This window comes from Podarcis muralis, chromosome 17 (genome assembly GCF_964188315.1).
Source record: "Podarcis muralis chromosome 17, rPodMur119.hap1.1, whole genome shotgun sequence".
NCBI lineage: Eukaryota > Metazoa > Chordata > Lepidosauria > Squamata > Lacertidae > Podarcis > Podarcis muralis.
In genome coordinates this window covers 7,833,563-7,860,404 of record NC_135671.1, presented here as the reverse complement: position 1 = coordinate 7,860,404, position 26,842 = coordinate 7,833,563, and the positions used below count along the sequence as shown (strand labels likewise).

At 42.3% G+C, this 26,842-nt stretch overlaps 1 protein-coding gene across 1 annotated transcript in view; it reads left to right on the top strand.

The window, feature by feature from the left end:
* TEX15 (testis expressed 15, meiosis and synapsis associated) overlaps window positions 1-26,842 on the top strand; it is a 34,957-nt gene that overhangs the window by 2,041 nt on the left and 6,074 nt on the right. The window contains exons 2-7 of the mRNA XM_028712472.2: window positions 6,188-6,323; window positions 9,662-9,827; window positions 10,676-10,922; window positions 11,776-11,922; window positions 17,259-17,421; window positions 20,354-25,989. Coding sequence (XP_028568305.2) covers window positions 6,188-6,323; window positions 9,662-9,827; window positions 10,676-10,922; window positions 11,776-11,922; window positions 17,259-17,421; window positions 20,354-25,989 — 6,495 coding nt within the window. The remainder of the gene's footprint in view (window positions 1-6,187; window positions 6,324-9,661; window positions 9,828-10,675; window positions 10,923-11,775; window positions 11,923-17,258; window positions 17,422-20,353; window positions 25,990-26,842) is intronic.

Sequence of the window (26,842 nt, the reverse complement as noted above, 5' to 3'; positions counted from 1 at the left end):
AAATTTGTTGCTGATTGATATTGTTTTTACTTTTTTAAAAAATCTGCTTTATTGGGTTTTCTAAAATTGCAATGAAGAAGTGCAAGGTTCCCACTCTTTGTCCTTGTTCATTAAGGTGAATCTAATAGCTAAAACAGAGTAAGTGCATGACTTAAATGAACCCTGAACATGTTAAGAAGAAAATCCTTTTTAACAATCAGTGGGGTTTCTGAAGTTAGTTTGATTCAGTTTTAGATCTTTTTGGAAACTTTTACTTTAAACTAGCATTGTGTTGTCTGTCTGTTTGCATAATGGACAAATATATTCTCAAAAGGTTAAAAAACAACTATATTATGACAGTTTGGTTTGATTCATTGTTGATGTAGTGCTTCATTTGCTGTAGAGTTAAGTAACTTTCAATCCAGATTTTTTAAAGAAAATATTTCCATGAGAGGAAATATTGAAAATCCTTTCCAAGAAACGAAAATCTTCTCAAATAATTGGTTGAACAGGTAACTTTAAGCAACATATCTCTGCTTGGTTTTGATTTACATAGCTTGCATATTTTAATTGTGATATTTCAAAATAGTCCAGCCACTCCTGAAAGTAAGGGATGGGGGGTAATTAGTAGCAAATGGAGGAATAATAATTACCATAATATACCCTTGGTTCAGATATTCTGTAGAAAATGTTATAAAGTTAACAGACACAAAATACACCAGTTTTGTTACTAGCATTTTCAAGTGCTGATGTTTGGATGTTTTATCTTGCCGCCCAGAAAAGAATTAAAGTACATAAATGAGATTACATTTAAGAATTCTACACTTTTATAGAAAGTCTAGCTTTTAAATTGTGTGATTTGTTAGGGTAATATAAGGGAGTCTTGTGTCTACATGCTATACCTTTAAATCACATTCAAAACACTTTTTTCCTCTCAGAGTTCTAGGTATTGTAGTTTGTTAATGGTTGCTTGGAATTGTACCTCTCTGAGGGGTTAACTACAGTGCTGAGAATTCTTTTGAGGGGGAAAATGCATTGTAAGTGTGTAGGCAGGTTAATATTAAACTTCTGAAAAGTTATTAGGGGCAAAACGTAGAATATGTCAGCTGTCCTTAATTGCAGCAAAGTGAACACCACATCAAACTAGATTAATAGATTTGCAAAACCCAGCACAAGCAATTGAATATGTTGTGTAGATAATAAGGCAGACTTACTCACTTCTGCATGGCTATCAGAAATATGATTCTCTTTACTAGGAGATAGGTCAAAAATTGAATTAGTTTCTATTTTCAAGCTACATGGATATGACTATATTTATACATGATCTATGAAACGTGTATCCTGTTTTTAAATCTGATTTTGATTAGATTGTATATTATAGGGAGTATTTTTATATATTCTACTGTATTAACTAGCCATTATAATGCTGTAGCATGTGGTGGAGGCGTGGTACTTATGAGTTCTCATCTTCAGCATTGTTGTGGCTTATTGAGAAGAGAGCTGAGGTTGGTATCAAGCAAATGCACCAGCAGGAACGGTGGATGAACTCCACTGGTGCATTTGCACCATATTACCACCTTGTTCCTCTCCTCCCAGTAAGCTGCAGACTGGAGGTCAGGACAGTGCTGCCACATCAGCAGCTGCTACTGTGGTAACTCAGTGTGAGGAAATAATTGAACAGAGCAAAAGCATAACAGACATGTCAAAAATATAAAAAGTCTGAACACTGTGATTGGCACTTCTTAAAGAGACTTCTTAAAGGGACGCGGGTGGCGCTGTGGGTAAAAGCCTCAGCACCTAGGGCTTGCCGATCGAAAGGTTGGCAGTTCGAATCCCCGCGGCGGGGTGCGCTCCCGTTGCTCGGTCCCAGCGCCTGCCAACCTAGCAGTTCGAAAGCACTCCCGGGTGCAAGTAGATAAATAGGGACCGCTTACTAGCGGGAAGGTAAACGGCGTTTCCGTGTGCGGCTCTGGCTCGCCAGAGCAGCGATGTCACGCTGGCCACGTGACCCGGAAGTGTCTCCGGACAGCGCTGGGCCCCGGCCTCTAGAGTGAGATGGGCGCACAACCCTAGAGTCTGTCAAGACTGGCCCGTACAGGCAGGGGTACCTTTACCTTTACTATATGGTGTAACTAGTCTGTCTTTTTTATTCTGTATTGAAATGCATATTCTTCATAGAAATATAAAAAATAAACTAAGCTTGATTTCAGAAATTCGTTACTGTATAAAATATTTCTGTATGTTTAATATTTAGGGAAGGAAACAACTCTTCTTTAAGTGACAACTGTTCTGGGATGCCTTGTGCCCAATGTTAATTGCACAGTTCATAGCCCTCTAAACATAAGGGTACATTTTAGGAGAAACTCCCAAACAAACCTTCTTTGTCACAGATCTCTAATTTTTTTAATGCTCTTCAAAAAGTAGAAAACTTTATTAGTAGTTTCTCAGTACTGTGTGCTAAATCTGACCTTTTAGTATCAAATATCAACATGCTTACAGGTGATCTTAATCTGCATACTCTCAATGATGGTTTTGAATCAGAGTTTAGGAAGATAGCATGTCAAGAAAACAGTGTCCTGGAAGGTGAGAATTAGGGTTTGGCTGGGTGCATGCTGAGAAGCTGAAAAATTCTGGAATTCTCTCTTTGCCTGTATCCTATTAGCTATTGAATGTTCAGGGTTGGGGCTAGAAGCCCTGTAGCACTATGCAGCACAGCAAGAGTTTGGGGGAGGCAGGAGTCCCATTTATTTCTTTAGCACATCTGAAGATCTCTCCCCACCCCATCCTGCTGGCCTGAATAGACATCAGATTGGCCATTCTGGAAACAGAATGATAGATTCCTGGACTGGTACTGTGAAATGATCCAACAAGGTTCTTCATGTGTTCTTGATCTTAGTTTTTTTGGAATGCTCACTGATAGTATGCATCCCACAAATAATCTCTGGGCCACCACAAATCATACACCCACACCTCCAGAAAAACTTTATAAGATGGCATTGACTCTTGGCCAGTGCCACACTGAGCAGAAGGCACTGAAAGGGGAAGTACCCAAGCCCTTTACAGTATCTTGCACCAAAAGTATTTGGTCATATGTCAATCAGTGTCATCTCATAGAGGGTGTTTGGGGTTGCCCAAATATTATTTTTTGTAATGGTCATATACCGTATTTTTCGCACTATAGGACGCACTTTTTCCCCTCCAAAAATGAAGGGGAAATGTGTGTGCGTCCTATGGTGCGAATGCAGGCTTTTGCTGAAGCCTGGAGAGCGAGAGGGGTCCGTGCGCACCGACCCCTCTCGCTCTCCAGGCTTCAGGAAGCTATCCCAAGTCTTGCAAGCCCGGCGGGATGTCCCGCGGGCTCGCAAGGCTTGCGGGCAGCAGCCTGCACCCAAAAGCTGGGGACAGCGGGGAGGCGCAGAGCCGCCACCCCGCTATTCCCCGACCTGATCTGGAGGCTGGCGGGGGAGAAGCAAGCCTGCTTCTCCCCCCCCCAGCCCCACAAGCTCGGGGGATAGGGGGATGGCGAAGCGCCGCCATCCCGCTATTCCCCGACCTGATCTGGAGGCTGGGGGTGAGAGAAGCAAGCCTGCTTCTCCCCCCCACCATCCCCACAACCTCCAGATCAGGTCGGGGAATAGCGTGATGGCGGCGCTCCGCCATCCCGCTATTCCCCGACCTGATCTGGAGGCTGGGGGTGGGAGGAGCAAGCCTGCTTTCCCCCCCCCCAGCCCCACAACCTCCAGATCAGGTCGGGGAATAGCGGGATGGCGGCGCTCCGCCATCCCGCTATTCCCCGACCTGATCTGGAGGCTGGGGGTGGGAGAAGCAAGCCTGCTTCTCCCCCCCCCCCCCAGCCCCACAACCTCCAGATCAGGTCGGGAAATAGCGGGATGGCGGCACTCCGCCATCCCGCTATTCCCCGACCTGATCTGGAGGCTGGGGGTGGGAGAAGCAAGCCTGCTTCTCCCCCCCACCAGCCCCACAACCTCCAGGCTTCAGGAGAGCCCCACCGCCAGCCCCACAAGCTCGGGGGACAGCGGGAGAGGCGCAGCGCGCCCTTCCCGCTGTCCCCCGACTTGGCTAGAAGGCTGGCGGGGGGAGAAGCCTGCTCCTCCCCGTTGCCAGCCCCGCAAACTCGGGGGACAGCGGGAGAGGCGCAGCGCGCCTTTCCCGCTGTCCCCCGACTTGTCTAGAAGGCTGGCGGGGGGAGAAGCCTGCTCCTCCCCGTCGCCAGCCCCGCAAACTCGGGAGACAGCGGCAGGGGCGCAGCGCGCCCTTCCCGCTGTCCCCCGACTTGGTTAGAAGGCTGGCCCAGCCCCGCAAACTCGGGGGACAGCGGGAGAGGCGCAGCGCGCCATCCCGCTGTCTCCCGACATGGTTTGGAGGCTGGCGGAAGGCTTCCTCCTCCCCCAGCCCCGCAAGCTCCCAGAGCGATGCCAAAGCTGCGCGCAGCTTCGGCATGGCTCTGGGTCCCGTTCTGGGGGAGGGGGAAGCTCGGGCTTCCCCGCCCCAGCCCCGCGCCTGGCGGGGGGGGGGAATAAATTTTTTTGCCTTTATTTCCCCCCCCAAATCTAGGTGCATCCTATGGACCGGTGCGTCCAATAGTCCGAAAAATACGGTAACTGTTTTGATTGGAGAAAATTAGTGTTGAAAGCTATAGTCATCCAATCATGGATATGCTTGTTTTGGAGGTTCAAGGGCAGATTTTGACTGGTTGAGCTGTATTTTGATCCTCCAGAACAATAAAGAACTAAAAACCTGTAACCAACTTCAGTAATTCAGTGTGCCCACACACTTTTCTTTACCCTCACCCCCATAGACTGCATAACACTGTGATAAATACTGGTTGTGTAAATTTTCTGCAGTTGTATTGATATTCAAAATGTTACATATTGCTGGAGATGCCTTTGGTGCTAATAGACCTCCATGAATAGTTTATGGTCCCTGGAATACAAGCATCCTTGGAATACAATTTTGTAGAGAATGAAAATAATAATGTTGGAGACTTATATGCCATTGTTTTGGCTGGGAAACATGTACTGTATCTCCCTCTAGTGCCTAGTTCATAAATAACAGCCCACCATAATTCATTCCCTTAGCTCAAGAGTTACTGCTGTAAAAAACACATGTAAACTTATTAACAAAAAAAACCACTCAGAATTGCCTCTGAAATACTAATAACAGTATTTGGTTGATTATTTTACCTTATAGAGTTGCATTCAACACCAGTCAAAGTATACCCATTGAAATAAATGGATAAGACTAACCTAAGTTCCTGCCAACCTAGCAGTTTGAAAGCACGCCCAGAAAAGTGCAAGTAGATAAATAGGTACCGCTCCGGCAGGAAGGTAAACGGTGTTTCCGTGCACTGCTCTGGTTTTGGTGTTTCGTTGTGCCAGAAGCGGCTTAGTCATGTTGGCCACATGACCTGGAAAAACTGTCTGTGGACAAACACCGGCTCCCTCGGCCTATAAAGCAAGATGAGCACCGCAACCCCAGAATCATCTGCGACTGGACTTATCTGTCAGGGGTCCTTTACCTTTTACCTTTTTAGGTTCAGTGGGTCTACTCTGTAGAACTTAGGATACAAACCACAGTTGTGAAATGTGATACTTCAGATAAAAGGGCAAGAATAAAAGCAGTTGCAATTTTTAATGTACTTACATTTAATATGCTTACACGTATTTTAAATTTCTACTTGAGTGTCTCATTTAAATATGTTAAATATGTTCTTCAGTGCAAAACAAAAGTAACAACTGATAACCCAATTTAATTACAGTTACCGTAGGCAGCTACTGAGCCTAGTGGTTTTAGGGGGGAGCCTTAACTTGCCCGCACTGAAATGCATTCTTTTATTATTAAACTTTTGGGGTGGAAAAGAGGCATTCTTGCTTCAGAGTTAATATGGAATTTGAACATCCAGGTGCAGTAGGAATTAAAAACAGAAACGGAATGGGCAATGATGGAAGATATTTAGAGACAATAAAGTAATTGTGTAGAAAGCAAATGTTACTACTACTACGGTTATTTGCATTTTTATCACTTTTCAGTCCACAAGAGTTCCCAGAGTGGTGTACAAATTTCATTGAGGACACTCCCTGCTCTCAGGCTCAAGATTTATGGGACAAAAGAAAAAGAGACTGGGAGGGAGTAAGAAAAAGCAAGTTACAGTTTTAATAACAGTTTCTGCAATTCATTATTGATTCAGGTTGAAGACAAAATAGAAAAGGAACCCAAGATGGAAGTGATACAGAAAAACAAAACATCAAATACGAAGGGTATATTTTTGCCAGATCAAAGTCGTTTGAAAAAATTTACCATTCCAAAAAAAGCTCCTGATAAAGGTACAGTAGACAAATAACAAAATACTCATTCTTGATCATGTGTTATAGATTTGCCATAATTTAATAAGCAAAGAAACAATGTGATATGTGATAGAAATTGTGTCATTTTCAAACAGTTCATGTCATTGTCCTTCAGAAATGTATACTTTCCAAGGTCAGTTGTATCCTGACAGTTTCTGATGTTTATAATAGGAATTGACACTACCTGTGCCTTTTCGTCTCTCCTCTCTTCTGAAGAGTTTCCCCATATGAATGGCTGTGGTAGCATCCCTGTCTGGAAGAAGTAAAGTTATTGGTTCCACAGGACAGAGCTTTCTGCCATAGCACCAACGTTATGGATTGTTATCCCTAAAATGAGTTACTTGATCTTGTTACTACAGTTCTAGTCAACAAATCCAAACCTTTTTATTGTGCCAGGCCCTCAGATTTTAGGTTTAGCTTTTGTCTGTGCTGGATTTATCCTTGTTTTCAACGTTTCTATTCTAGTTCAGCCCATCTTCAGCCTTTTTATTCAATAATACTATTCTGTGAACTCCAACAGAGATGTACCTGCGTTAGCCATTATAATCTTTCAATAAAGATTGATCAAATTATTATTTTTTGTAAATTATTCTGTATTAGATTCAAAATTAAGTCACATTTCCAAAGAGAATCTTAATGGTATACTTGTGTTTAAGCATCCTTGCCAGTTGTGGGAAGTGGCAGATGCTAATACTATTATCATCATTATTAAATTTAAATCTTGCCCTTCCTCCCAAGGAGCCTAGGATGTCAGATTCTTCCGAGTACAGTAGAACCTCTACTTACCACCGCCTCTACTTGGGCCCAGTCCAGGTTGTGACCGCAGCAAACCCGGAAGTAAATACCGGGTTTGCCGCGATTCATGCACGTGCAGAAGCAGCTTCTGCCGTTTGTGCACGTGAAGAAGCGGTTGCCGCCATCTGCACATGCACAGAAGTGTGCCACCGCTGAATGCACCTGTGCACAATGGCGCTTCTACCAGCGACCCAGATCAACTTACAGACGGACCTCCTGAACTGATTACGTCCGTATGTAGAGGTTCCACTGTAGTTCTTCCTGCAAGGATTCCTACCTTCTGCTTTAAATATTGTCCTATGATGTGCCACCACTTCCTGAGTAATTGTACGGAGAAAAAGGGCTGCTCCCATTAGGGATGCACAAACATGCTTCAATCTGTTCCAATATTTATCTGTACTTTCATCTGGTATTTTCTCTTCCACTGCAGTTGGTTTATTTTGCCAAGTCTACATTCCATTTCATCTACTAACGCAGAAACATATGTAGCTTTTATAGAGCGCGTAGACATGCACAACTCAACCACCAACAGATATTTACAAATTTGTTACCTCTGTGTATTGCCTTTCAATTTTAATTAATTTCTACAGGGAATGGTTAGTCTTTTGCAGCAAAACAACAAAGGGCTTAAAAATCAAAGTTAATGAAGTGCCTAATTGACCATCATAATGCTATCCATGGTTGCAAACTTAACCATGTCTAATAATCCCATTGTATTCAGAGGGGCTTACTTCCAGGTAAATGGGGTTAGGATTGCAGCTGCTCTTGCTGCCTTGATTTTGCCAGCCCAGCTACTATAAATTTGCCATCCTATCTCCTTTCCCTCACTCAGGCATCAGCTATTTAGCTGTTCAGTTGTCAAGAAAATCTGAAGGGTGAGGGAAAGGAAGATAATTTTAAATTTAATGTCACTTTTAAAGCAGAAAGTTAAGGTGGTCAGTAATGGGTAGTCAGAGCCAGATGATTCTTTCTACTTTGGCAAAGGGACCTCTTTCCATAGGGAAAGAACAGCATTGAATGATGCATTCAAATGAGTTTGAAAAATCATAAAATGTAGCAGATTAAGGCTAAATCCTAACCCTAACTACCTGGCAGTAAGCCTCACTGAAGTTCACTGAGATTTACTTCTGAGTAAACATAGTCATGATTGTTGTCTTGGTTGTAGCAAAAAATAATTAAGAGCAAGAGAAGTAAAGTGGCACTTGTATACCTCAATAAATATGCAAAAACTGTATGATGCAAAGCAATTGACTTACATATTTATAACATGTGCATGTTAAAAGGTTAGTTGCCAAGAACAAAGGTGAAAGCTTTCACAGGAAGACTCCTTGCCACAATTGGGGGTATGCATGAAAAATGGTTTACAAAGGGACATGAACCATCTTAATTCTCTCAATCTCTACTTGTATTCTTTCAAAGAAAGGTTGACTTAAAGCCTGCAGTCAAATTAGCTTAAATCAGTATGTGAACGTCATCCCATATCCCTGTTTTTGCTCCTTTTTGCTTCCTTAGTTTTGCAAGGTCACAATGCTACCATGACAGTAGAAGCCATAACTAGCATAATTCCTCTGACTAAGCAACCGTATTCTTTGAACTGTTGACCAGCCTTCCTATAATTCCTGTCTGTCTCCCACCCTTCCATAACACCTGTTCTTATGCACTGTGAATTTTCTTCAAAGCTTTCTTTCTGATTACCATTCTTGCCTGAGTCTCCTTTCTCTTCCTTTTCTGTTTATTTTTACCACATAGAGGAGGACGCCATTCCTAATAGGGATGACTCCCCCTACTGGAGAAAGGTAGGGTCTTCAACTTACAACGTCCTCTCTAGAGGGACAGTTAGGTCTTCATGTCTCTCTGTGTGTAGAGAAATGCTTGCTTGAATGCTTGTTTTGTGTAGATTTTCCCTTTATCTAGTCCTTCCTTCATCATGTTTGCTAGATCATCTGAGTAAGTTTTTTCACTGTGTTTTCCTGGTTGGCTGCCCCCTTCTTCATTTCTTCATTTCAAAATTTTGTTCTCGCCCTCCACCCTTCCATCCTACCCTCTCCATCTTGTATCCCACAGATTGGTGGAAACACAGACATATATTGAGGGGCCAGGAGAGGAAATAGGAACCCCCTGGTTTCTTTATATCCTGGATGACCTCACAGTCCTTTCGCTGCCTCTGTGCAAATTTTAATCCAAGCCAAACTGGCAGCTTCCCTTTCCTTACAGAAGCTGGATTGGAAACTCCTTAGTACCTAAGCAGCAGGATGCTTCATGCCACCACACCAGTTCACCCAAGCAGTGTCACATGTGTCCCTGTATAACATAGATACTACTTTAATTAGCAATGAATTAATTTCCATGACCTAATTTAAGCAAGATTTTCTCTCCTGAGATTTTTTACTAAACCTTGTAACGACAGTAATCTCTTTGGGAGATTCTTTTGCCTGTGACCTGTTGCCAAGAATGTTGCTTAGTAATCCCCATGACTGTAATTCTAATAGATTTCTTAAAACTTTTTATTTATTTGTGTTTAGGTTTACTAACGGAGTGTTCCAATAATCAGAGAGACAGTAATGAGATTAAACAACGGCTGATTCAAAGTTGCCTTGACAAAGAATGTAACCTTGAGTCTTTGTGGCAGTTCAATAAGATAAAAATGGTTCACAATAAAGATCTGGAAGAAGAATTTGTCGCAAAGAGGTGAATTGCCCTTATATGAAGAGAAATTAATCCATTTTATTTTATCATATTTGTCTTCCATCCTTACTCCCCATAATTTTATATGTGGTGTTTTCTCATTGTATTCTAAAAACAATTACATGAAAAAGAGAGAGAGACTGACCTGCCCAAACCCACCTAGTGAGCCCCACTGCATGGCTGGGGTTTGAACCCATGTCTTCTCCATTCCAGATCCAACATGCTTGTCCATTACATGTGCAAAAGCTATAGGAGCCCTATCAGAAAAATCAAACACACACACACAACTAGCTATCCATGGTCATAATTGAGCATAGATGCTGAAGTTTAGTTCTGGTTTCCCCTAGTCCCACTTAGGCAATTCCTTCTCCAGTCCTGAGCCATACACATTGGACTGCATGATGTGACCCTCTAGGCCACCTGCCTTCCCTTTTGTTACACCCCCTGCATCCTGAACCACATATGCTAAGCTCCATTCTGCAGGAAATCCATGCCCATTCATCCTGAATCATCCACCTCCTTGAGCCTCATATGGTTCAATGGATTGTAGTAAAAAGATTAACAGTATTACATTTTTTCAGTTTTAGAGATAGGCAGCAGCTTTACTCATCAAACCAGACTCTTTCTTGGATATAAAACAATGTACTAAAGAAAACCATCAACTATTAAGCAACTATCCATTTGCAATGTGGTCAGGGCCAGATTGTTACCTTTTCTTGCAAGTGGGTATAAAGAAAATCAAATACACCAGTATTATGAAATTGCTTATAATCTAAGAAAGTGAAGAAGCATTTATCTGAAATGTATATAATTATTTGGAAATGTGTATAATGTGTTATTTTTATTTCTAGGACTAAGTTGCGTGAAGCAGGAAGGCAAGATAAAGAAACATCTAGCTTTTTACTTGTCACTAACAAGGAAGTCTCAAACATTTGTCAGAATGGCCTGCACACTGGTCATTCCAAGAAAGAACAACTAAATATTATGAAGCAACTTGGAAATCCTCAACTTGGCATATATTTATTCAGACACATTGATGTTGCTCTGAATTACGCATCCGAACACTCAATCCCAATAGAAAATATAATTATTTTCAGGGTAAGTTTTATACAGAAATGGTAAATACTAGGCAAGTGTTGTGTAGCATGAGGAGTCATTGTTTTGTGTCCGAATCTTTTCTCCCAATGATTTTTTCCCTGACTATAATGCATTTTTGTATGCAGAAGCCAAATTTAGGTTGCTAGGTAGGATGCTGAAAGTCGGGATCGTTCTCTGAAATGCTACTGGCTCCATGCGCAAGGCCAGCTAGACAGGTGCAGCTTTATAGTCTCAATGCGTGGGTCAGACGATGGTGTTGGGAGGAGCAGTTTGAATTTGTTAAGTGCTGAGTGTGTTCGTCACAACAAAGAGGTAATTACAGGCCATCTTCAAACTGAGTGAAAAAGCGGTCCTCATTCATAATCTAATACAGAAATACCATCAGATAATAGTGGTTAGTATACCTCAGATTCATATACATTTTTACTAAAATCTCAAGAATTTATATTTTCATTTCCTATGCAGGATTTAAATATCTTGCATTTGGACAAGTGTTATGTCTACTCCAGCTATTAAGTTTTTATACTGAAGCCTCTATGGGTGAGTGATAAGATCACATACTGTTTTTTTAAAGAAACCCTCCATCTGAAATCAGAATATAGGAGTGCATTCTTGATATTTGTCTGTGGTGTATATTTTATTTTCATGTTTGTTAACTCACAGTTCATTATTTTACATTGACTTTTTTTTTTAAGTTATATTCTCTTAAGGGGAGGGGAATTTTTCTGTGTTTAAAAAGCACTTTGTTCCATATAGTTACTTCATAGGAAAAGATGTCCAGCTAGGTAACTGAATGCAATCATATGAGCATTTTACTGAAAATAACTCTGTTTTCTTTGATTTAATCTGATAGGTTCTCTTAGGAAAAGTGAAAAAAATTCAGCCTCCTAAAGGCAAGAAGAAAGTTGCTTTGGATCCAACTCCAAAATTTGATTGCCACGTGTCCAGAATTCATCCTTCAGTTAAGGATTCATTGGAGGACCAGGCCATTGGTTCTTTGGTAGGGAATCCTTAACTTTTGCACATGTGACCTACTCAGATGTCATATTTCATTTTGCCTGTTGTATTCTTGAAACTTTGTTCTTTTATTTTTAATTTTTATATTCTATTATTAATTTATTATGAGTGCAGAATACAGTGGTGCCCCGCAAGACGAATGCCTCGCAAGACGGAAAACCCGCTAGACGAAAGGGTTTTCCGTTTTGGAGGTGCTTCGCAAAACGAATTTCCTATGGGCTTGCTTCGCAAGACGAAAATGTCTTGCGAGTTCCTGCAGGGTTATTTCCCTCCTCCTCCCCCCCCCCTTTTCCCAAGCCGCTGATCCGCTAAGCCGCTTAACAGCTGATCCGCTAGGCCGCTTAACAGCTGATCGCTAAGCCGCTTAACAGCTGATTGCTAAGCCGCTTATCAGCTGATCCGCTAAGCCGCTTATCAGCTGATCCGCTAAGCCGCTTATCAGCTGATCTGCTAAGCCGCTAATGGGCTTGCTTCGCAAGACGAAAAAACCGCAAGACGAAGAGACTCGCAGAACGGATTCTTTTCGTCTTGCGAGGCACCACTGTACAACTTAAAAACAGTACAAAACTAGAAAACTGTTTTGTAAAAATTGTAAAACATGCTGGAACGCTCACCTTAATAAAGTCTTTGTCCAACACCCAAAGGACATGTTGACACCAAACTATCTTCTCTGAAAAGGGCACTCCATAACTGAGACCCCATGACAGGGAAGGTCCCCTCTCTGGAGGAGGTCTTCAGATGAAGAAGGAAGGAATGGTATTTATTGTTGCTATTGGGTTGTGATGGGATTTGAAATGTGGAAAAAAAACAGACTCTGACTTGACCATTTTGCAGCCATGGAAGTTTTGAAAGCATTTTCAAAGCAGACCCACAAAGAGCACATCATAGTTTAAGGTGATAAAAAGCAGTCCTGACCACAGTCTGCACTTGCTAGTGTTAACTCTAGAAACACTACCAATCTGCAAACTTGGTGCTTTGGGGGGGGTGCAACTTCCCATTTCCACCCATAGCATGTCTCCCAAACCACAGCGTCCTCATCTTCGAAGATTTAAGTATAAGATAGCCCTTTTTGCAGGTGGCACACTGCTTTTTTTCAGTGGACCCGCAGAACTCTATCCCCAAATTTATGACAATCATGTAGGTTTGCCTCTGAAGACAGTTCGGAAACTTTAGCTAGTGCAGAATTCAAAAGCAGGTTGCTCACCTGAGCAAGAGGGTTTGAGCATATTACACTGATCCTAGTCCAACTGTGCTGGCTACCAATTAGTTTCTGGGCCCTATTCAAAGTGCTGGTTTTGACCTATAAAGCCTTAAACGGCCCAGGATCGCAATACTTCAAGGAACGCCTCTTCCCATATGAACTTACTCAGACCCTGAGATCATCTTTTGAGGTCCTTTTTCATGTGCCTCCACAAGAGATCCAGAGGGTGGCAACATGAGAGCGGGCCTTTTTTGCAGTGGCTCCCTGTCTGTGCAATTCTCTCCCCAGGGAGGTTTGCCTAGCACCTTCATTATACACCTTTAGGCTGTTCTGGCTTCTGGGATAGCTGTGCAGCCTGCATTCGCTCCATAAGACGCACACACATTTCCCCTTATTTTTAGGAGGGAAAAAGTGAGTCTTATAGAGCAAAAAATACGGTATTATCTAATCGCACAAGTTCCATAATGGCAGCAGGAAGCAGATTATGAAATCTCACAGTAGGCAGATAGAACTAGATTTAGTCAGCTAAACAGCTGGGCAGCACTAGACTCTAAGCAACTGGGAAACTCTGCAACATAAACCCCCATCATAGCTGCCATCACACAAGCCTGGGTGGCAGTAGCAAACCAAATGCATTTTGACCCATTTGCCCACCTTGCCATCAGACGCAATCTACATATAACAGCCAAAAATCTTGACTTAAGAAAAGCATGGGCAGAGTGAGTATCTCTCACAGAACATACATACACAATTTTTTTTGTATGGCGTCTTTTCACAGTTCAAGCCCATGCTCAAGGCAATGGGGGACTCTAACTCAAAACCCTGGGATTTAGCGTCTCATACTCTACCAATTGAGCTAACATCAGAAAATGCACAACTAAGTGGAACAACTTCCACATAAATCACAAGATCCAAAGTAAAGATAATATAATAAAGATCATAAAGTATATGAGCAAAATTTGGCCCAGATGTCCTGAGTGCAGCAGACACACCAGATTTCTTACAAGCAGCACATTCCATCACCTCAGGAAAACTCAATAAGTCCCTATACACATTAGTAATGCACTAAGGCCAATTAGACATAACTGCACAGTGGGGAAAAGACCTGTGTTGTATCAAATCAGGTACCCATGACATTAGACTTAGAAAATATTCCTCCAGGCTTACAGGACACCAACACACCTTGGATGCATCGACCTAACACCCACAGATCATTGCTGTTGATGTAAACCATGTGTAGGCAAACTAAGGCCTGGGGGCTGGATCCGGCCCAATCGCATTCTAAATCTGGCCCACGGACGGTCCGGGAATCAGCGTGTTTTTACATGAGTAGAATGTGTCCTTTTATTTCAAATGCATCTCTGCCCTGTAATCAAACCCTTTGGGACAGAAGTACAGACTAGAATTAACTTGGTTCTGGACAAATCCCTGTTACATAGGAGGCACCAACATAATAATTGGCTACATACCTGCCCAGAAGGCAGGTTTCATTGAGCCATGCTCACATCAAAATGAATAACCCTCCCAACATTGAAAGCCCAAGTCACACCAGGCACAGAGAACTGGATACAAGACCTACACGAGAGAAAATTCTGCTCTATAAGCTACATAAAAACACACCTGTCAGAGCTGCCTCAGGTCCCAGCTCACAGAGGACCAATGCCAGTCCGTTGTTATATAAAATAGCCTTTATTCAAGTTCAGTTTCTCATTTACAGCTACAGCGCGCAGCTCTACGTCTTAAACCCTAGACCGCCGAAGCTCCGTCTGAGTCTCCTCCCCCCAGACACCAGTTTAAGACCCTAGCCTTGCTCCACCTCTTCCATTGTTCTTTCCTCCTCTGGGTCCGCCTGTCCGCCGGGGTTTTCCCCTTTCTAGACTCTTCTGACACTGAGTCCCCCGAGTCTTCCCCCTCCCTCCGGCGGGCTTTAGGACCTGGTTCCCAATCCGGGCTTCCTGCTGTCCCGCGCGCCTGTACATTTGAACTTGGCGCGCGCGCCCAGCCTGCCACCTTCCTTCTGACTATTATACTGCTCCTGTCGCTGCTCCCCTCTTCGGGGACGCTAGCTGGGCCTGACTCCTCCTCCCTGCTTGCCGGAGGAGACGCTGACTCTGACCTATGGGACTCTTCCCCCCCACTACGCTCTGGTGGGGAAGCTGGCCCTGATTTCCAGCTACTGCTCTGGGAGTCTCCGCTGGCCCCCTGCTTCTGGTGTGTCCCCCCTGGGACCCCCCTTGCCCTGGCCATCGGCGCCCCCTTCTGGGAATCTTCTGATTCACTGGAGAGGCTCATGGAATCTCTCGGGTCACTGTCATTCTGCCCTCCGCTGCCCTCAGATTCCTCCCCCTCGCTCTCCATTTCCTCTCTCCCCTGTGCCTCTGCTCCTGAGCCCCTGACAACACCCTTCTAGGAGATTTGGAGGACCATTTGGGGACTTTTCACCAAGTAGTACCTATAGCCAGAAGAAGTGGGAGACACAACAAAGGGATGGAAACTTGTCCAGTTCAACAGTTCATAATCTGGGACTCAGAGCATTGACACCCGTTTATCGTCACCCTTATCTGAGCACATGAGCCTGAACAGTGAATAACTTGCCAAACAACCAAACACCAGAAATTAAAAAGTTGTAAAAAGAATAACGAAGGGGTGTGTGTGTTTGTAACTGAAATCCAATGTGCAAATACTAGAATGGAAGGGGATGAGTTTGGGCCAGGCCATCATCTCTCATGGGATGTGGATGTCTGCATATGGCTAAAGAGTTTTGTGTGATGATTGTAGCAGCTTGATTTCAGGGGTTGATTTCATTCTAACCAACTTGCTTTTACAATAGCTTTTCATGAGTTTGGTAGCAATTGCTTTATAGCAGGGATGTCCAACCAGTAGATCGTCGGATCCTTATCGTGTACAAAACGTTACGGGGGCGGGGGGAGCTTATAACCTCTGTGCAACCCTCTCCCCAGAAAGCTCAACAACTCTGGGCAATCCACCCACCCCACGCACGCTCCTCCCTCCAATGAAAGTGGTTAGATCACTGCCAGTTTTTTTTTAAATATATATATACTGGGAGTAGATTGCAGTCTCGTGGGAGTTGGACATGCCTGCTTTATAGTTTTGAGTTCATACAGACAGGGATAATGCTTCTGTAATTGATCTAGTTGGATTCCTTTATGGTGCTAGGTGCACACAGGCCTCTTCTGGCAGGACTGACAACTGGGATGGGGGCAGGTCAGGAAACTGCTGCGGGAAGCAGCATGACTTACTATTTTGATGACTATAATGCATTGTATGTGGGACTGCCTTTGAAGGTGGTTCAGAAGTTTCAGTTGCTGCAGAATGTGTTTCTTTTAGTATTAGAGTATTACAAGCACATGACAGTACTGTTATCATCTTTACTGGCTCCTGGTCTGTTTCATTTACCCATTCAAAGTGCTGGTTATGACCATTTAAGCCTGTCAGTGCTTGAGAACTTGGTATCTGAAGAATCAGCTCTTCACCTATGTGCTAACTGAAGGCTCTGGTGCTGAGCGCATTGCAAGCCCTACCTTTATAACCCCAGAGCAGACCTGACTGGGCCAAACCTTCACTCTGGTCAACTTGGGAGCCCGGGAGCCCAGTTTTATTGCTGATAGGCTCCCGAGTTCTTGCGGGAATTTTGCCACAGGAAGACAGAGTTATGTCTTCTGTGTTAGAGGCCGGAAATGTTGGCTGTGCAGCTGAGCTGCAAAGACTGCTCTCAGTAAGACAGGGAACAGATATGTATAAATAAAAAATTTAATTTTTAAAAAAAACATTCTACCCTTTCCTTTTCAGAGTTTAAGGCAGCTTATAATCAAATATTGAAATTGCAATAAAATAACAAGTAATTCAGGCTCTTACATTAAGTATTTGAATGTTTCCATAATAACTATAGTGTTCGATTTTAGATTTTTTTCCTTTAATTTTAGTTTTGTATTATGTTATAAATGGAAGGAGAGATATTTTTTAAAGTAGTGGATGTTTTACAAATCACTTTTGCTGAAATATGACCAAAACCTGAAGTTATTTTAGCAGTCTTTGTCTAGGATGCAATATTACTAATCCTGCAAGTGATATTCTTGTGATATTTTTCATATTTGCAGATATATTTTTATGAATACAATGAACATTCAAAACCAGTGGACAAGCCTAGGCAATGCCTTCCATATGCAGTAATAGAAGTAAAGCGCATTAATCAGAAAAATGCAACTGTCTCTGCTTCAGCATCTTTGCAGTGCAGACCTCAAAAATTGCCTAAGCATGTGGGTAAGCTGATTTTATAAATGTGTATTTCATATTCTTAAATTAATACACATGCCTGTTTCCGCCCCCTCCCATTTTGTATGACCCTAACCCTAACCATGGGACGCGGGTGGCGCTGTGGGTAAAACCTCAGCGCCTAGGACATGCCGATCGCATGGTCGGCGGTTTGAATCCCCGCGACGGGGTGAGCTCCCGTCGTTCGGTCCCAGCTCCTGCCCACCTAGCAGTTCGAAAGCACCCTTAAAGTGCAAGTAGATAAATAGGTACCGCTTTATAGCGGGAAGGTAAACGGCGTTTCCGTGTGCTGCTCTGGTGCCGGTTCGCCGGAGCAGCTTCGTCATGCTGGCCACGTGACCCGGAAGTGTCTGCGGACAGCACTGGCTCCCGGCCTCTAGAGTGAGATGAGCGCACAACCCTACAGTCTGTCAAGACTGGCCCATACGGGCAGGGGTACCTTTAACCCTAACCATAGGGGACGCGGGTGGCGCTGTGGGTAAAACCTCAGTGCCTAGGACTTGCTGATCGTAAGGTCGGCGGTTCGAATCCCCGCGGCGTGGTGAGCTCCCGTCATTCGGTCCCAGTGCCTGCCAACCTAGCAGTTCGAAAGCACCCCCAGGTGCAAGTAGATAAATAGGGACCGCTAACCAGCGGGAAGGTAAATGGCGTTCCGTGTGCTGCGCTGGCTCGCCAGATGCAGCTTGTCACGCTGGCCACGTGACCCGGAAGTGTCTCCGGACAGCGCTGGCCCCATGCCTCTTAAGTGAGATGGGCGCACAACCCTAGAGTCTGGCAAGACTGGCCCGTACGGGCAGGGGTACCTTTACCTTACCTATTTCATATTCTTAAATTAATACACATGCCTGTTTCCGCCCCTCCCATTTTGTATGACTCTAACCCTAACCATGCTCTGTTGAGCCACTCTAGATGCTCCCCTATGCTACAGTGGCACTAGGTTTTGCTCACCTGTGAAACATCTCTTGTTTGTTTGTTTGTTATTGCCCTAAGGTCCCTGGGCAGGTTACAGCATTAAAATACAATACAGTGATACCTCGGGTTACATACGCTTCAGGTTACACACTCCGCTAACCCAGAAATAGTGCCTCAGGTTAAGAACTTTGCTTCAGGATGAGAACAGAAATAGGGCTCCGGCGGCGTGGCGGCAGCGGGAGGCCCCATTAGCTAAAGTGGTGCTTCAGGTTAAGAACAGTTTGAGGTTAAGAACGGACCTCCGGAACGAATTAAGTTCTTAACCCGAGGTACCACTGGATTGAATACAATTCAAAACAGCTTATAGCCATAAAAATAAGATGGATCCTGAAAACATACATATTTCAAGTGTCAAAAGCAAGGGTCTTCCGAATTCTCCAAAACCAGATGCACCTCCGCGGGGAGGGAGTTCCACAGCTTAGGGCCCACTACAGATAGTGCCCTCTACTGGCCTAGCCCGACCCTGAGTCTTTGACAAACCATGGGTTAATGTGAATGCAGCTGTTTCCTCAAGTCTTTGTCTGTTTAGATTGCCTTTTTTTTTCTTGTGTCCTTCAGCTATTCTGTTTCTCTACCAATTCCCCCTGCCTGTTTTGTACTCTTGTCTGTCGTCTCACCTCTCTTTCTGGCAACAAGGTTTAGCTTTTTCCTGTCCTTAGATCTAGAGTAGTCTTCAAAATAAAATTAAAAATCCTCTTTTATTACTTTCACCTGCCTTCTCTTGCATTTCTTTCCTTTAGGCAGCAATCCTAAGTACACTTATTTGGGAGGAATTCCTATCGAAGCCATTGGAACTTACTTCTGAGTAAATGTACATACATACACCTTATTTTTGCCTTATGGTATTCCTCCCTGTGGGGACGCGGGTGGCGCTGTGGGTTAAAGCCTCAGCGCTAGGACTTGCTGATCTAAAGGTCGGCGGTTCGAATCCCCGCGGCGGGGTGCGCTCCCGTTGCTCGGTCCCAGCGCCTGCCAACCTAGCAGTTCGAAAGCACCCCCGGGTGCAAGTAGATAAATAGGGACCGCTTACTAGCGGGAAGGTAAACGGCGTTTCCGTGTGCTGCGCTGGCTCGCCAGATGCAGCTTGTCACGCTGGTCACGTGACCCGGAAGTGTCTGCGGACAGCGCTGGCCCCTGGCCTATAGAGTGAGATGAGTGCACAACCCTAGAGTCTGTCAAGACTGGCCCGTACGGGCAGGGGTACCTTTACCTTTACCTATTCCTCCCTGTTTATGAGCCTGCTGCCTATTCTAGCCGATGCAAACTTTTGGCGTAATTGGGCTTGTCAGGCCTCCCCAATTGGCTTGCAACGCTGGTTTGGACAGGCCACACCCACCCGTCGCTAAACTGATGTATGTTGCCACGCATGGCACTGGTAAAGCCATGGCAGCAAGTGCTCCCAGTTGTGCCTTTGCAACCACAGCTTGAATTTGATGTTGTTTAAATCTCTGGTGAAAGCAGCATGAATTGCATATGGTGCCAAATTAAAATGGCAGAATGCAAGCCATAGCTGCAGATGAATCATTGTGAATACACTCTTAAGTCATGCACTCCAGTTGTTCCTTTCCCATGCCTGATGTCAGATGCTCTCTAGCTTTTCTCCCTTTCTTCTCTTCCCGTCTTCTCTTCTTGTCCGTGTAGCTGTTCCTTCCTTAAAGTCTGTCTATGCAAAGTTATTTTCCATCCAGACTGACCTTTATCCTCACAGAATGTTGTGAATGTTCAGTTTGTTCTTTCTAAAAATAAGATTAATGGTTTGTTGAAGTGTTAGGCACATCAATTTGTCAAGTTTCAGTTGCTCAGTAGCCAATACTTCGCAACTGTTCTTTGCTGTCATAGGAAGCATCACTCCCAGAACTGCCACATTTTAACCTGAAGATACTGCACATAGTTTGGTCAAAAATACCTTCACAACCTTATACTTTAATCTGTTTCCTTGTATTTACAGGAAGAGGAAGAAGACTACCACTGGAAAACTGTACACGAGTGACAAGGATAGGCAAAAGCCAACTCATCTATGAACATTTCAGAAAGCCCACGATAGGCTGTGCAGTAAACTCAGAAAATAATGCATCTCCTTCATTTTCTGGAGGCCTACAGAACTGGAACAGCTCTATAGTTGAAACCCAAATGAAGCCCAAATCTACTGGAAGGTGGGATTCCCCACATATAGAAACAAATGAAATTAATCTTCATTGTTCCCCTGATCTGGATGTCAGCAGAAATGTTAGAAGTGCCCATATTAAAAACTCTTCTTTGAAAACTCATCCCGCCTGTGATAGCGGCTCAAGTACTGTAGTTTCTCCTGCCTGTGATGGCGGCTCAAGTACTGTAATTACTTCAAAACTGATTAAGGATCCAAGGTTAAAAAAAAGGGAACAAGTCCTAGAGAAGCAAAATGGAGAAGCAATCTTGGAGAAGCAATCTTCACAGTGTGAGAATGAGCTGGACTATAACTTGGAAATGAAAGTATCTGCTACTCTAAGCATGCCATATCCTGTAACTGAGAATTTTCTTCTTAACTCCAAGAATGCAGTTGGTCAGAAGCAATATATGGAGAAAACATATTTGGAAGGGACTATATTGCCATCTGTGTTAAACAGAAATAAAGATTCCCCAGTGAATGGTGAGCAAGGATTAAGTAGTGTCAACAAAAACATTTTGGGTTCTCAGAATACTGATACAGATCACTGTTTGAAAACCTATGTAGGTGATAGTTCTTTAAAATCAAAGGTCTGCAAAACTAATAATTCAGACAGAACCCTTATGGAAGATGTAAGAGGAGAAAAAGGAACAAGACATTCAAAATTGCCCTCATTACACCTAAATCCTTCTAAAACATTGATTAATGAATGGAAATTTCCAGACCAAAATCCAGAAAGTGCAGCATTTGGCAATTATAAGATGGGAGGAGAAATGGAGAGCCAATTACAAGAAGATTATGCTTACATTTCTGAAATGCATTGCTCAACCAATTTGGATACAAAATGTGCTCAAAACAATTTTACTTCATCAGAGGAAGAACAGAATGATAGTGCTAACAGTTGTAGTCTCCAAGATTACACATTACAGTCTGAAGTTTGTAAAAAACTGCATATTTCTGAAAATGTTATGGGAGAAGTCTGGGATGAAGATCTCAGTGAGCAGTCTATAGAGAATCAAATGGATGCAGAGAATTTTGAACAAAATGGATGCCATGCGGTGACAGAATTTGAAAAATTCAATAAGATTGAAGCACCTGTAATCATTAATAAACCAATATATACAGCATGTGAAGTAGCAAACAGCTCAGTAGGTGAAAAGGACTACTGTACTATAGAGAAAGTAAAAGATAATTCTATCGGAGAGAGAATCGTGCATCAATCCCCAGCTTCCTGTGGAAGTGATACAGTAATGAGAGATTTTAATGGAAAAAGTGTGTGTCTTCCTGAGTCAGTTTCATTGGATAAAAATATTTTTAGAGATAGCAAAGAATGTCTTCTTTCCTCAGGAATATTTGTTGATGAACAAAGGAACTGTAAAACAAACACCGCAGCAAGTACCAGTGATTTTGATCAAATTTACACAAGCGAGTTGGAAGAAAGAGGTAAAAGAGATACCCCTACAATGCAGATGCCTTCCTCAACAGAAAGTTCAGCAGAGGAAACATCAGAAAAAGAAGATTCTGTCAAGGAGGACTGGCTAAGTGATATAAAATGCTGTATGGAGACTTCAAGGAAGCCTGAAATTTTGGATTCAGAAAGCTCAGATTCTGACTTTAACTTCAGTGGTCAAGGTAGAGGCTCAACAACAGAAGGAAAGCTGATAAACAATAGCAAAGAAAAATGTGAAGACCTGCATAACCAAGCATTTCTAACTAAAGGTATGGACATTGTGACTTATCAAGAAAAACAGTGCACTGCCTCTGTGATAAGTACCTCTGTTCCTGTACCTTTGGAGAATATAAAGGATATAGAATTTAAAAAATCTCAGTCTGAGATTTCAGGTCTTTCAAATGCAAATTTTGAAGAGTTGAACAATAATTCCTCTGGTGAAGATGATAGTCTAGAAGTATTTGAACAGGATTTAGAGGTAAATGACCAGAACCTGAACATTGTTAGTGACTTTGAAAATACATTAGGAGAGTGTAGAAAATGTCTCTCCACATCACAGAAGCCATGTAAAAATGAAAACTATTTGGAGAAAAAGGATGTGTATCATTATTTACAACAGCGTATGGATTGGGATAGTCTCTTAGAAAAACCTAGTCAGAGTACAAAGGTTTCTGGAAAGCCCTCTGTGGAAGAGAATAAAAATGATTCGGAAGAAAAACCTGAATTGTTTGTATGTCCTGACCTGCAGATTACAATCACCAACATAATTCAGCCAAAACGGAATTCCCCTCATAGCTCTTTCAGAATGAAGACAGATATGGGGAAATGTTCAGGACATAAAAAGGATATGAAATGGTTGCAGGAGAAAAATACCAAACATCACAGAAGGAAAGAACAGAACAATTCAGAAGAGAAGTATATGTTTCCTTCATCGTCCAAGGGACAAGTTGAAACATTTGTGCAGTCTGAAGAGTATATTAAGAATGTTTTGAATACTCTTAACACTCAAGCATTGTTATGTAAAAACAAACATCTTTCTCAAAAAATAGATGGAGCAATGTTTCACTTAAGAAAAGCACATCGAAGGGTTCAGAAATCTTTAAAAATATTAGCAAAAGCTGGAAGGAAAAAATCAAGTGAATCATCAAAATCATGTGAAGTCCTACAATGTGGATCCTCATCTAGCTGTGTTTCAGATATGCCTTGTAGCTGTGATAACATGAGAAATGCAAAACTAACTAAACTTCAAACAGCCTCCGAGAAATCTACTAGCTTAGATATCATGGAATTGGAAAGTACAAAGCCAAGCAGTGACAAACACATTATGAGCAATGAGCAGAAGATTCATTTAAATGTCGTCTCTGGATATAATACCCAAGAAAATATAAGTAGCAGCATGGTAAGCGCAGAGCACGACATCAGCTCTGAAGTTAATATATGTACAAGCAAAGATAGTTCAAAACATTTGAATACAGCTGTTGAGAAAAAGGAATCGTGTGTCAATCGAGAAGACAAAAGAAAAGATGAAAGGACTTGTGACTCTGATATCAAGGCAAGTGCAATTAAACTTGCCACGCCAGTTCAAGCGGCATTAGAATCTTCTGCAAAAGTGAACATTTTAAAACCAGATAATATTTCCATAAGGCTGGAAAATGTTTTTTCTCATGAAAACGAAGCTCTGGAAATAGCCCCAGCACCGCAAATAAAGATAAGTTTGAGTGCCAAAGCTTCATCCAATGATTACGAACTGTCTCCTGTGTCCTTGGAAAACAACTGTTTTTCAAATGAACCTTTTAATAGCTGCAGAGACCTCAGTCATGACATCAAACATCCAGAAGTAGGATTTGAACAAAAATCCCTTGATTTTGTCATTAAAATATCGGAGATCTTGAAAAAGGCAGATGAAACCACATCTTTGAATGTATTACTTGAACAACTTATATTTTGCAGAAGCGTTCTTCCCTCCTTTGTTAGAGCTTTTGAAAAAAAGCAGGAATGCTCTTCTGAACATGTCTTGGTTTCGAGGGAGATACTTGAGAGTACTGAAAGAAGGATGCAGACTATTAATAAATTGAAACCTTCTGCTATAGAATCCCTGATTGAACTACAGATTATAATGGAAACCATTGAATTCATTGAAAACAAGAAGAGACTTATAGAAGGTGTACCAACCTTCCGAAGCTTGCTTTGGTATGATGATTCACTGTGTAGTGAGTTGTTTGGTGGGGAGTCGGGTTACCAACAACAATCAAATTTCTATCCTGCTTTTCAGAGAAGACTAGAATACAATGCTCTTAATGAGTTACAATCCCATCACAAACAATTAGTGGATGCCTTTAATAACACAAGATGGGAACATAACTCTTACTATTCCTTCTTGAAGTTGAGGCGAGAAATAGAGGAATGTGAACAAGCAATGAAAAGCAATTACCATTTCTCTGATTTTTTCCTTTCTGTCCCATATGTTTGTGGAGCTAACTTTGGAGATACTCTTGATGACTTAGAACATGCAAGAAAAAATACAGTAGATTTAATAAGCAAATCTAAAACTCCTGGCATTAATCTGAGGGCAGAAAAGGAAGAGCATCTTTGGGTCATAATGGATATTATTGCTACAAAAGTAGAATTCATAAAAACCTGTGAAGATGTGAATATAAAAGCATCACTGTTTGGACTTGAGCACATATTTTTTGATGCTGCTAAAAGTCTTGCTTGGACAGAAAAAGTTAAGTTTATAAATGGAGATTTTAAAGGTGAGGAAAGACAAGCAATCAGAATAAATGAAGCTGACCTATCTAAGCTCTATGAGACTTACCAGCTTATGATAGAGGAGTTTGGAAGAAGAAACTTCAACGATGCTGTTGAAGAACAGACTTTCAAGAAATCTTCAGTGGACTCTAATAATTGTGAAATGGCAAGCAAGCAACAAGAGGCAAATTATTGTATTACAAAGTCCCTCATTGTACGTCCGGATATTGGTTGTATTGGTGAAATATTAGGTGAAGCGCAGTCTTCAGATACTGAGAGATTACAACAGCTCTTGTGCAGATGTACAGAGCATATGGAAATGTTGAAGCAGTATTTTCAGATTTTACAGGAAGAGAGTGACAGTGTTTTGATCACAAAAGAAAATGTGCTGGGATTCTTGAAAAGTGGTGGCATAAATCCTATCATTTTGAAACCAGAAGCTGTTGAAGTGTATGCTGAAATGACAATGGTATATGAAACAGTTCTTTTTCTCCAAAACTCAATAGCAAGAAGAGTAGATAAACCAAGATTTCGAAGTTTATTATGGTTTGATACATCACTTACACCTGAACTTTTAAGATGTCAAGAAAAAATGGCTTCCTTCTCTTACCGGAAAGGCAACCTTATAGAAATTATCGACTCTTCCATCTCTGAACTTCAGAATGAGTGGAAAGCTATTCATGGCTTCTCAAAAAATTTGAATTGCTCGTATGCACTTCATCTTTTCTCAAGGGAGCTTAAAGAACTTTCAGAAACTAAAAACGTGCTACAAACATCGAAGTCCTTCAGTTCTATGTGCGTCAACTTGGTACCATATACTGTAAGTTTAAACTATGGAAGTACGGTGTCTGAACTAGAATACAACTACAATCAGTTTTCTTCACTTCTTGACAAATTGATGATGTGTGAAAGGAAGGATTTAGGAAAAATGGCTCACGTTATGAAAATAATGAAGACTATTGAGCATATGAAGTTTATCTGTTCTAAACAGGAAAAGTCACCTTTGCCGCTGGTTATATATCAAATGGTTAAAAACTGGAGAAAATCTTGCGAGTTGAAAAGACAAGGTCTGGATACCACTGAAGAACATGGCACCAAACACAGTATGTGCAACAGTGGCCCACCAGCTTCCCAGGCCTCAGATTCCCAGTCTCAGCACAAAAGACCTGCCAGTATCGTTTCAGAAGATTGTTCCAGTTCATCTGAGGAGACGAGTGATCCCTCGCGTACAAAAAAGATAAAGGTAAAACCACTTGGCTCAACACTTTTGTTTTTAAAGAATGATATAGTGACAATGATACATACTTTTATTTGGTTCTAAATATATTTAATGTATTATTTTTGTTCACAAATGTGGTGATAGAATTCTTCGAAAATATTGCAGGCATTACACATGGCTACAAGTCACAATGTATGCGTATTGCCCAGCATTTGCAATATTGCTTATAAACACTGCCTCTGATACTGGAAGTTGTATTGTGGCGACTATTGATTGGTTATGTCATAACTAAGCTTTTTATGGGAAGATGGGTAGTATTAGTGGCATTCCAAGAACATTAAGGGCACATTAAATTACCGAATACAGTGGTACCTTGGGTTATATATGCTTCAGGTTACATATGATTCAGGTTACAGAAATAGTGCTTCAGGTTAAGAACTTTCCTTCAGGATGAGAACAGAAATTGTGCTCCGGCGGCGTGGCGGCAGCAGGAGGCCCCATTAGCTAAAGTGGTGCTTCAGGTTAAGAACAGTTTCGGGTTAAGAACGGACCTCTGGAACGAATTAAGTACTTAACCCGAGGTACCACTGTATTGCATATAGGGATGTTTAAATATTCAAACAGAGCTTGCCAAAAATGTAGGATTGATGGGAGCAGGGCTGTCCCAGCCTTCCCCACTGCCCAACACCAAAACTCCTTGTTGGGGCATGGAAAGGAAGTAGCAAACAATCCTCAGGTCCTGCAGGATTATCTTTTCCCACAAAGGACTGGGACTACTGCAGTCTCGTTCCTCATGAGAAAAGATGTTATACTAAGGTATCAAAAGTGCCCTCTACTGCCTGCCTGCTTTCCATGTTCTGCCCGACCCAAGGTATAT